Source organism: Haliaeetus albicilla, chromosome 9 (assembly GCF_947461875.1).
Source record: "Haliaeetus albicilla chromosome 9, bHalAlb1.1, whole genome shotgun sequence".
In the NCBI taxonomy this organism is placed as follows: Eukaryota; Metazoa; Chordata; class Aves; order Accipitriformes; family Accipitridae; genus Haliaeetus; species Haliaeetus albicilla.
In genome coordinates this window covers 1,167,560-1,180,011 of record NC_091491.1, presented here as the reverse complement: position 1 = coordinate 1,180,011, position 12,452 = coordinate 1,167,560, and the positions used below count along the sequence as shown (strand labels likewise).

The following is a 12,452-nucleotide window of genomic DNA, read 5'->3' as shown; positions in this document are numbered from 1 at the left end:
AATACATCAGATCTTTCCAGTAGTTAAGTTTGCATCTTTATTTTCTGCATGTTGAAGTAATTTCTCAAATGTCTACTCACCATAATAGTAGTTACCATAGAAATGAGCACTGAATATATATTCTGCTGTATTATTAACATGTGGGAGTTCTGCCTCCTTGGCACTTTTGATTCACTACATCAGGTTGTCTCTATTCCATTTTATGACAGTATTTTTTTTTCTTTTAACATTAATAATAGGAGGATTTCCTTAAGACTTTCTCTACCAGCTTTAAAACAAATCAAGTCTATTTTTTTGCTATCACGTGCTAGAAGAGTTGTAACTTTTAAGCATGTAGTCCTGCACTTCCAATTTTTAAGATGTTTTTAAAAAAAAAAAAAGTTCAATAGTGATTGAAGCTGGGAGAAATACATCACTGTACTTTATATATAAAAATATGTAACAGTATACAAATACATCCAGATACTTTATAGAATACATTGGTTTTAAATTCTGTTAATTTGATAATCACGTGACATTTCCAAAGTGCAGTAGTTGTGCTCTTAGTAGTAGTAAGCAAGAACTCTGAAATTTATTTGTTAGCCTTGTTCAGTTTGTTAAACCAGGATGTTTTATCAAGAACTGAGATAGGTACAAGAATGTCTTCTGATTTTCTAATCCCAGTTCTAAGGCTATTCTTGTACAAGCCTCTGAAACTGTGTCTCTTGACCCACTGAATGATGGGAATACTGAAAAGCAAGTGAGGTGAAATGCTATCAAATGTTTCCAATACAGATTTAATGTCCTATAGCCACCAAGTCATAGGAAATAAACTATAAGCAGTTAGTTTTGTGTCTGTTGAGGAAAACAACATTCATTTTTCATGGAGTGCCACAGAAGCTGAACAGTCTCTGGAGCTGGCGTGCTCATTTGCAACTTGGAAATAGGGGGTTACAGTGCATCTAGTTCATTTCTTTAATGATATTTCTCTGTTTTCAGCTTCAAGCACACTTCATGTCTGAATGCAAATTCATGGCTTTTCATCTTATAAAGTGGAGATTTTGCTGGTTATAAATAGCTAAATGTTACCAGTTTCTTAATTAGATTAATAGGGAGAGAAAACCAAGTTAGAAACTGGTGATTACTTTGTCACACAAACTATTTTTAATCGATGTAGGTGAGCATAGTAGGAGTTAAGGGGTAAAGCGTTTTGCTGCTTTATGTAAAAATAGATCAATGCGTGAAGTTTCTGATTAAAAAAAAGACCACCCCACTGTGTGTTGGCATAATGAAAATTTACATACTATGTAGACTTCTTTGTCAGTTTTGTATTTAAAAATTTTACTTCAAACTAAAGTGAATTGATAAAGTCGCTTAACTGGCAGCCCTAGGAAGAGCGTCTCCTCCCATATTCCCAGTGTACAGTAAGGAGTGGTTTGGACCTCACTGGCAGCCATGTGCTGACCCACTTACAAAAGTAAAATGTGTTGGAGTTCCCTCCCTGTTGTGGTCCTTGCATTCTCGGTTGTGGAAGAGAGAGATCTAGTATGATGCACCTTACTTGTTAAAAGACCTGATCATTGACTCCATGATAATCGAATCTTACAGCAGTTCAGTTTTTAGCAATTTCTCCCGCCCTTGCTAGTACTCGTCAGGACTGTTTCAGATCTCTAGTTGTGGACCTGAGTGCAGTTTGCCGAGAAAATGCTGTCCTCAAAAGCCGTATATAACCAGATGATCCTGGAATAGTAACTGCAGACAAAGGGCATAAATGCAGCAAAAAAAAGTGCATCCTTCATTTGTATTGGATGCCACAGCTTCCATAAGTAAGGAATGTAATCATATCTTTCTGCCCCAGTATAGAGATGAAACCTAGTTAATCACACTGCTTGGATGACAGTGCTTTTTTCTGTAGATGGTACTTAATAATTAGAAAAATCATATGAAGTTACCAAATATTATAGCTTTATAGCTATATTATAGCTTTTGCGGTCTATAGACTGAACTTAAAAACTAAGGCCGAGAAGTGCTTAGTGCTGTGTTTGGTAGTTCAGGGATAACTTGGAATGATGTCACCGTGGAAGTGTAATTTTTATATATACTGACATTTACAGGAACTAAAAAACTTCTGTTCATTTGTTTTGCTAAACAGGTAGCAGCAACAGATGCCTGCCAAATATTAGCATTGCATACCAGTTAAAAGTCTGTGTAGAGTTAATGCAGTTCTGGAAATGCCACGGATCCATGCAAAGTTTGTCAGTGAATATTGTCCCATAAATATGCTAGCTAGCTTTCAATTGATTTGTTATATTTTAGGCAGAATGTTTTAGTCATTTTTGTCAGCCGGCTAGTATATTCTTCCCACATCTCAACAGTAATTAATCACACACGCTAGTGAAGCACTCTGTATAATTCTTCCTGCCCTAATGGCTCTTCCCAACACCTGCATTCACTAGCCAATATGAATGCTATTTGAATTTTCATGGGAAGAATGCAAAGGTGTGTGTGTGGCTGCATGCATATGTGATGGTTTATTTCCTTTTTAAATAAAATAAAAAAAAAAGAAATTTTAGGAGTGTTCTTTGCAGCAGTGCCTGGCCTAATATCTATGGGGTCCTTTTTTTCTTTGGTTGGGGATTTTGATTTCTTTTTTCAATAGGTTTGTGGTTTTGCTTTCTTCTAAGTGTGAAAATGGAGACTTCCTTTCCCCCATCTTACTCTTTTTTTTTTTTTTTCGTTTTTTCCCCTTCACTTGAGAGGAGTAACTGTTCACTTGTTTTACAACACTTTATTTACTTTGAAGACTAACTGTAGTGCAGTCTACTGCCGTTCCTTAAGCTAAATAGGAATAATGTCAATTAAGCAGGAAAATATTTTACTTGATTTTGGAAACTGACATTGTTGTGGCTTTAAAAAAAAAATATCTTTGAAGCTCATTCCAGAGTCTGGGATATAGCTAATGCTTTAAAATGAATGGCATATAACATTAGCATTATTGTTGATTTATTTTCTTCATTTTGGGCAACTTGCCCGAAGGCAGTACTTCTTCCCACGTGTTAGGAACCTGGGGATGGGGGTTGTCTTTGCATTTTGCTACCTTAGCGTTAACATTTAATTCCAGAGTCAAAGGAGACTTCCAGGCTAGAGAGTATGTGCAGTTAAAAGTTGTCAAATGTTTATATGTTGAGTAAAATCTTGTTTAAATATTACCTGCGTGTTGAGCCCGATGGCACTGCTGAGGCTGGAGAAGGAGTTGTCCGTACACCCACAGCCGTATAATCCCTGTGCTCCGCAGCACGTATTGCTGGGGGATTTGTGCTTGCCTCCTGATCCGTAGCTGTAAGGAAGGTTATGTGCTCGTGTTCCCAGAAAGGGCTGGATGTCCCCAGTTTTTAAAATCTGTCTTTACTGGGGTATTTGTACCACAAGGTTTTTTCACTCTCAGCTAAAACTGGAAACTTTCAGAATGGGCAGGCTGTCATGCTTGTGAGTGTTTGTGAGCAAAACGAGGAAATACAGGAGGAAAATGATCTGCAGAGCTGGTTTTTGTGGGGCTAACCAGAGCAAGAATTGCGATGCTACCGCCAGCTTCGGGGTTGTTTCAGCTTTTTTTAACCATGCGGTTCATGCCCCGGGTACCGCGCTATAAAACGAGGGGGGGTTCACTGAGCCCCCCTTCCCCCTCCCCCAGACCTTCAAGCCTTGGTAGTTGGCCTATTTATCTCTATGTAAAATGCTGTATGCCTGAAGGTCATTTTAATTGTACTAGATGTCACTGTCAGTTAGATATGGATCGCCTGGGTAAGGAAAGCAAAATAATCCATAATTTGGCAGTGATTGAGATCAGAAAAATGAAATACTGGAAATGATGTGGTTAATCAAATCCCTGAGCAGCTACAGCTTAAAGCAGTGTCTATATAGAAAAGTAAATAAATAAAATATAGGTTTGTCCAGGGATTACCTCAGAACTAAGGAAAAAAAATAATCAATTAGTTCTCTATTACAATTGCTGAGTTTTGCAATAGTGATTATTGTCTTGTTGGAAAGCGTTGGGTAGTGCATGTCCTTTTTAACAAGAAGTTTGCCCTTAGTGGCTATAAAATAACGCTTGCTGTAACAGTGTTTTCTTGCTGATGGATCTGACAGGACAACTATCTGTACTTTTCTTTCTCCTGTTTGCCCTACAGCCATCCCTTCCTGTCCTATATACACTTTCCAGTCAGGCTACACATGAAGCAGTTCATCTCCTTTGCAGAATGTTGGTCTTTGATCCAGTAAGTATGATTTAAAATTATTCCTAATACTTCTTGTTTTAACAGTTTTTGTTGTCTGCTACTTAAATGAATATTTTAAGTAAAGGACTGCTTTAACTGATTTTCTTCTGCATTGTATTTCAGTACTTTTGGGTCTGTAAAAGACGTAAAAGTATAATCTTCTAATTGGTCAATTAATTTCCCCCTGGAATGGGGGTTTTGCATTTAAAATCTAGTGGTCTTTTGAAGAAAGCTACGACAAAGTGAGAAAGATGAGGGTGTTCATGAATCATGCTATCTTTTCCTAGCTAGGTGTAGGTAGCAGAACATCAGATACTTTGATGCAGTTCTAATTAGAGACACGTGGGTGTTCATGGTCTTGCAACACACAAAAAATTCATTCTGCATCCACACAGTCACATAACAGTATCTTTTTTCCTACTGAGCATCTGTTTTTCTAATAAAAATGTGCTGCTGTGGATTTTGGATTTTATCTCTTGGGCTTACTATACAAGATTGTCACTAGAAAATCTGATACCTGAAACGATGATCTTAATTATTTCATTCTTGCAGAAAAAACCCGAACATTTCAAATGAAAAATAGACAGATTGACTGAACTGCAAAGGAGGAAGCTTGTAACTGATAAACTATTCAGAAGGCAGTACCTTTTGATTTTAATTTTTTAACCTTAAGATTCCTTTACTGAACAAAAACATAGAACTGTTAAATCATAACTTCCACGTAAACAAACTTAATTTTTTTCCTTTCTAACTCCCTCAACACTTAGAATACTATTATTCCCAAATCACATTTAAATAAATGTGGTTTTATTATTTTAAAGAATCAGGACAATCCTTTACAACAGACACTTTTAATTTCATTTAAAAAATATCCTGGGAATTGGGACACCTGGGTTTTACCTCAAGCTTTGCCACTGCTTTTGCTCTGTAACTTTGAGCAAGTAACTTTTCTGTTTGTGTTTTGGTTTGTTTTTTTTTTTAATTCACCTGTAACAGTGGACTTCATTACACCTTGAATTTGCAGTACCACTTCTGTCTTCAATTCTTTAGAAACAGATAGTATTCTCCTTTTTGGACTGGATGGTGTTGGACACCTAGAAACTGAGTACTTTACGTGGGTTATGCACAAAAATAGTCTCAGTAATGTGGAAGTAGACTTTGTTATTGAAAGCATTGCTCTGACACCCTTCTTCCCTGCACTTCCTTCACCACTTGTTTTCTGAAACTTGGTGTGTAGAGTATTTCTCAGAACTCCCAATGCCATATCCTGAATTACTCTCTTACCAGTGATGCTTAAATTTGTGTTTTACTTTAAAGAGGTACTTAAGGACACATTAAAATGTTTTGCAGAGTATGGAGCTACAAAATGCTGTATTTGCTAACATTAAATTCTTTGGGTTTATTTTGATTTATTGTAGGAGTCATAATTTTAAGGTTATCTGGAGAAAGTAATTATTGAAAAACATATTCCTAAAAATCATATTAGCAGCATTTTCCATCATTAGCTACAGTACAGAAAGCTCAATGTCATCTTAGCAATGCTGCTTGTTTTTAAGTAAAATCTTCCCCCTAGTGGCAGTGTTTGCAGATCTGAAACACTTTCTGACATGAACTAATCCTTTAACATGATTAGGGGTTTATAAAACAATTTAGAATTAATTGACGAGTAAGTATTCTTTAGACTGTTTCAATACCTCTGAAAATATCCTAACTAATTTTTTTTTAATTTTATTTTATTTAAATGAAATATTTCAGTCCAAAAGAATATCTGCTAAGGATGCCTTAGCTCACCCATATCTTGATGAAGGGCGGTTGCGATACCACACTTGTATGTGTAAATGTTGTTTTTCGACATCTACTGGAAGAGTTTATACTAGTGATTTTGAACCCGTCACTAATCCCAAATTTGATGACACTTTTGAAAAGAACCTCAGTTCTGTTCGGCAGGTGAAAGGTAAGTAGTAGTTAACCTTTGCCTCTGCATTTTATCTTCCTGCTCCATCCTTTCGTAGTATGTAGTTAGGATGTGCGATCTGGATGCATATGCTAACCCAGGTGGTTTTTTTCTTTTAGGTATTTTTCCATAGTAGATACAGGAAATAATTTCTTTTCACTAAAAGAACAGAATTGCTTGTAAATGTTCTGACATAACATAATATCACATGCATTAGTTGACATGCAGAAGTCTATCGGTTTCAAACCTTAATAGCATTCTTCTCTGATGTCAGTGTTCCCCACGCCACTCACTCTTTTGTTGAAGGATTGCACCGGGGGGAAAGGGAAATCACTATTGTTGCCTTTTCGGGGTGCGAGGTGTTATCTTGATAGCTGTCCTGCAGAAAGGGTCAGCATCATCAAGTAACTGAAGCTGAGTAGTCTCATAGTTCTTCTGCTTCATTTCCCCTAATCTATCACCGTCTGCTCGGGCTGAAATGTCCATGTCAAGTGCCTTTACAGCAGCTGCTCTTGTAAGCTCTGTTGCTGGTGCCCCTCTGCGGTTCTGGCAGTAATGCAGAGGGATGCGCTCTGGGTCGTGACACGCTGTCATGAGGAAAGTCAGTCCTGGTGCCTGGAAGAGGAAACTACTGCTGCACGTGGTTACTAAACGCCAGCAGTTGTTCTGTGGCACTGGAGGTTTGAAGTCTGATTCCGTCATAGCAAACAACCCGTAAAATAGACTTCGTTTCTTTTGAAAGCAGATCCAATCAGGAAAGCAGTCCTTTTATGAGAGCAATACAATATGAGAAATAGTAGTAGGGATTTAGGTTCTGTTTGGTGGCAGCTCGAATAACTCAAGAGGAGGAGAGGGAGAAGAAATGTGTTACCTCAATAGTTTCTAACAAACAATTCCGTCATTTGGGACAAAAATACCTCATGATGTTGCCATGATAACGTGACTTATTTCGGATATATCCTGAACTTCTAATTCAGAAGTTCACATTTATATAGTTCATGCAAGTTCATGTAACATTGTTTTCTTTTTATCCTGTTATTCTTTCCATTTCCCTCCTCTCTTTGGCCATCATTTTCCAGACCTGTACGTAGATCTGCTGTCTTCTCTGAAATCTGTTGTTCTAAACACTGACAGCAATGCAGATTCCAGCATGTTGCCTCTAACGTACCATCCGGGCGTATGGAGCTCCGTTCTGGCAACCATCGCTGCTGCTTATAGGGGAGCAGCCCATTGCCAAATCTTCCAGCCTCTGTTTTTCGGCAGGGTGTGTGTGTGTGTGCACGCGCACACATGTGTATGAGAAAATGTTTTGTCTGGCAACTGTACATAGAGTTCCTCTTCCCTTATGAAAATTTAGGTTTTTGTTTTAATCATCTCAAGTGGCAGTTTTGTGCTTGGTGGTAGTAACCGAATTCATGAATCAAACCGGACTGAGTCATAGATAGAACTGAGAGTTGAGAATTCTTTGTTTTTCAAAAAGTTACACCCTAAAATTGGGATTTAATCTACAACTGGTTATCATCAGTTCAGTATTATAGCGGTGATTAGGGTTTTATTTTATATACATTGGTTTCAGTGTGCATGTAAGAGTTCTGTGTGAATTTACGCTATGAGGTATGGCATCAGGTTAGATGTAGGGAAGCTGGAGTTCTTTTATCCGTACTAAGATGTACTTTCAGGAAGGGCAGCTGTGTTTTCCTCCAGTCTGCAATGCATTTTATTGAAGCAAAAAGTGTTAATGGTATGATGTTCTTTATTTTTCTCCTATGTACAGAAATAATTCATCAGTTCATTTTGGAACAGCAGAAAGGAAACAGAGTGCCTCTCTGCATCAACCCTCAGTCTGCTGCTTTTAAGAGCTTTATTAGGTAACTGTATGTAATCACATCTGATATTAATTCACATTTATTAGTAGTACAGAATTCACAATCCAAAATGTTTTATGTTCTAGGTCTCTCAGAATAGGAAAGGCCCATAGATAACTTCTGCAAAAAAACCACTTGTATGATTACATTTTGAAAATATTTTTATGAATTCTTCTAGAATTTAAGTAAAATGCGCAAAAGTTTCAAGTAATATTTTTGCATAAAAGCCCAGAAGTTGGACTAAAAATTAGAACTGAAAGGTCAACAAGGTGTATTTCAATTGTAGAATTGCACTGTAAAAACATTAAAAGGAATGACAGATGAAAAATCATTAAGAAAATAAGTAGATAAAGTATATGAAATATTTGTTGTCGGTGTTGTTGACTGTTGGTCTTGGGGTGTTTTGGTTTGGTTTTGCTGGGGTTTTATTGTTTTCCTTGAAATGTTTGCTTACTGGTCAAGCATTAACTTTCTTGTCTATTAGCTATTGCAAATGAACACTGATTTTCTGTATCACCTGCATTCTAGTTCCACAGTTGCTCAGCCATCTGAGATGCCGCCATCTCCACTGGTTTGGGAATAAAGTGGAAGATAATATACTACTGAAGATGTAATGTAGCTTTCCACTGGAGTCTGGGATTTGCAATTCTGGAGGTTAATCATGCTTGTACTGTAATTTTACTAATGAAGTTTTAAATTAACAACCACTACTTGTACAATATGAATAATATTTAGAAATGTACTAGACTTTTAATCTTGTAAAGTGGTTGTGCTTTTAGAAGAAAATATTTTACCCAGAGTTGCACGTGTTTTATGAATTCTAGTGCAGCTGTGATGGCTCAGCTCAGAACAAACAGAATTGAACCAAATTCGGGGAGGTTTTTTCTTTTTTCCTTTTTTTTTTTTTTTTTTATTGAAGTGAGATTGTACAAAAAGATAGACATACATTTTGATATTGAGCCATTCCTGAAGATTTTGGGTTTTCTAAAACTAAGGAATACAGAAAACTTGACTGCGACCAATCATGAAGTCACATCGGATGACAATGACCACAGTAAGTGGGCATGTCACCTGATGATCAAATCCTATAAATAGCTTCTCACTAGAGCTGTGATGGTGATGTGTGCTGTTCTAAAATCAAATGTTGTGAGTAGAGAGAATGAGTTTGTGACTAGGAGAGACTAAACTTCTGTTTCCTTACCCAGTATAAATATATATATATATTTAATCTATTTTTATTAGAAGTTTTTCTGCTCTTTCTTACATAAAACCCCCCAGCATGCATCTTCTATGTGTGTAAATAATTCCATTTATGGGCTAATTTCAGAGATCCCTGACATCATTGCTGTATAGAGAGAAACTAGCTTGCACATTTTAGGTCTGTGAAATTTTGTGAGAACTTTTTCCTGCACTGGACAGTTGAGAGAAAAAAAAAAAAGAAAAGGAAAAAAAAAGCACATAGGGAATTATGTTAATTGTGTTTGTGTCTTTAGGCAAAGCTGTGGAAGTCTTGAAATGTCACAGTAGTAAATAACTTTTATTACTTTTTGGCTAATTCTTTTTCTGTTGGAACACTGAATTCTGTGCATATGTATATATGAACACAAATTGAAGGCCTCTACCTCCTGGAGTATACAACTTGGTTTGTTTACCTCCACATGATTTTTTTTTTTTTTAAGTTCAGTGTGGAGACTTGAAACTTGAATGTCCCTTCCAACTTTTATATTTAAAACAAGACTAGAAAATTGAAGACTGTTTTTCACCTGTACAAAGAAATACTAAAGGGTGGTCTTAAAATTTGAGCATTGGTCTGGAGAAAAACCGTGGTGTTTGTTATGGACAATTAACTGTTAAAGTTATTGTAAGTTATCTGTATTTAGCAGAGTATTTTCATCAAGAGTGATCTGAGCTGAAATTGGAGACTATTAGTAAGTTATGTTTGGAAGTTTTAACTTCAATGAAGTAATTATTTGCTGTGAAAGAGACAAACATTGAATAACTGAACAAAGATGGTGCAATATCTTTGTTTTTTATGAGGCTCCTGAGAATAAAACCAACTGAAGCATTTCAATTCACTTGAATGAGAAACGTGTTTAATTAAAAGAGCCCAAGAAGACACTGGTATGAAAGGTAAAATCTCAGAGGTTGGTCAGTTAATGTGGCACACTTGCTGGTCACTTTGTAAAATGTAGATTTGAAGTACAGTGGTGAAAACATTAAATGTGACATTTGAAAAAGAAGTGGTGTTATCTTTATTTCCTGTCTGATCTCCCACCTTTATTTAAGAATAAGTTGTTACAATCTTGATTAAGTACTGTCTAAAAGAATACAAGTAAAAAGACATTGTAACATCTTGTTTTGGGCATGGTTTTGATTTTTTACACACACGTGCATACACACACATATATACATATCTATATGCATATATGTGCACATATATATGACTTCTTAAAAAAAATATTCATTTAATCTTTAAGCTTGATCCTGAATAAAGGCAAAACTTGCTGATTAAATCAAAACAAGCAATTGACTTGCACTTTATTGGGAGGTTGAAAAACATACAGTTGAGGATGGACTTTACTTAATTTGCAAAGTTCATGTCATTTTTTCCAGAAGAAATGCTTTCGTTGCTTTCTGTAGTCCTAATGCAAAGAATCCAACATGTGGTGGTGTTGCAGAATATGGCTGAAAATGTTCATGTTTTATGGGTATGACCTTTTTAAAGATCAAACAAATTGAACTATACAGTTCAAGCCTCAGGACCTCACAAGAAATAAACTGATAACCCTTCTTAACATGTGCTCTCTTCCCAGGGCTGGCACAGATACTGTTTCTGACTCATGTGTATGCCTCTTCTTCAAACCTCTTCTTAAAAGTCTCCATACTATTATGAGCTAAATTTTAACATGTTTTAGAACTGGTGATGGTGGTGTCATTATTGCTTCCTGGTTGTCTATTGCTGAACTAGTTGCCATTGATTCACTGCCACTGTTACTTAGTCTGCTCATTAGATTCTCCTTCAGGGTAAGACTACAGTGCAAATCGGCAGTTTACTTGCTGGCTTTTCTCATTTTGACACACAGTTTATGAGCACGTAATGACACAACTGGCAAAGACCACTTTGTGCGTCAGTGTATTTTTTGGAGCTAATTGCTAGAGGTCCATGGGTTAATCTTGTTCATAAAAATAAAAAGAATAAAACGTCTTGCGGACATTTACCTTTCAGGGTGTCTTCATACGAATGTGGGCAGGGCACTGTGCAGACTTGAGTAGCTGAAACTGGCACAAATGTGTAACTAAAACTGTGTGTGCAAATATATATAAAAAACAATTATGGTAATGTTTTCTGTAGCCTCAACTGCATTTTACATGTTTAATGCAAATCAACTACAATGAAAGTGAGACTTCTTTAGAGCTGTCTTTGACAAAGATAGTTCCATTTCTAAAGTGAATGCACACGTGTATACACTCAGAGTGATCTAAACGTGAGGTCATCAAGAGAGCTGCTTCTTTCTTTCCCAATGAGGTTAAAATCTGGCTTGCAGTTTTCAGAGTTGCATTTTAATCAGTTCTAAGCTTTGTTGATATCAATGTCAAATGAATTACAGATTGTAATCATAAGTTTTAAGCTCTCTAAATATAGCTTCTGCATCTCCTTTTATTAATTGTGCCTTGAGAAGAGTACAGAAGTAGTGAGTGCAAAGAATAGCTTGAAAATTATTCACAAATTGTCAAAGGAACATCCAGATATTAGAAGGCCTAATCTCTCTGTGTGTACATCTTGAAGGTGATGCAAAGGAGCTAAACAAGCTCAGCTATGGAACAGTAAGTTGCTAAAATCCATTTCCTGATGTATGGTGAAATATCATTGACGGATTCAAACCAATTAATTTATGAAAGTTATCAAGTGCTTTTCTCCTTCAGCCGATTTATCAGTGGCGTGTTTGGGACTTTACTATTTGATCTGCTGGGAGTGCTTGAATGCTCACCAGACTGAACAGATGGTTTTAATATTTACTGGGTAGCAATTTTTCTAATCATCTTTTTTACCCTTTATTGGTTTTAGTAACGGAGTATCGTGAGATCCTTGAACTGTTTGTTCTTTGTAACTTTTTAAAATTCTTCTGTCAAGTATAACTTGATAGAAAATTCTGTTCGCTGTACTTCTGTAATCCTGCTCAGGTATGGTTACTTTAAAACTGTTTGTGACATTGATAAATGGGGGAAACTGGAATCCAAGCAGATAATTGCTATATAATCTGCGTGTACACCTTGGACAACTTCTGTGCTCAATAAAGGATGGAATCAGACCCACTGAATTATCTGATTATGCTGTAACTCACTGTGGTGGCTGTTTGAGCTCTGTAGGTCAAGCCGGAC

General features: G+C 36.5%; 1 protein-coding gene across 2 annotated transcripts in view; it reads left to right on the top strand.

Annotated features, from left to right (window-relative positions):
• NLK (nemo like kinase) overlaps window positions 1–12,391 on the top strand; it is a 67,683-nt gene extending 55,292 nt beyond the window's left edge. Inside the window, exons 8-11 of one of the 2 annotated variants that reach the window (XM_009923765.2) lie at window positions 4,167–4,253; window positions 6,009–6,207; window positions 7,982–8,075; window positions 8,601–12,391. In XM_009923765.2, coding sequence (XP_009922067.2) covers window positions 4,167–4,253; window positions 6,009–6,207; window positions 7,982–8,075; window positions 8,601–8,655 — 435 coding nt within the window. In that variant the 3' untranslated portion in view covers window positions 8,656–12,391. Of the gene's footprint in view, window positions 1–4,166; window positions 4,254–6,008; window positions 6,208–7,981; window positions 8,082–8,600 lie in introns of both variants that reach the window. The other variant, XM_009923766.2, reaches the window with a different exon arrangement.
• Window positions 12,392–12,452: the final 61 nt, after the last annotated feature.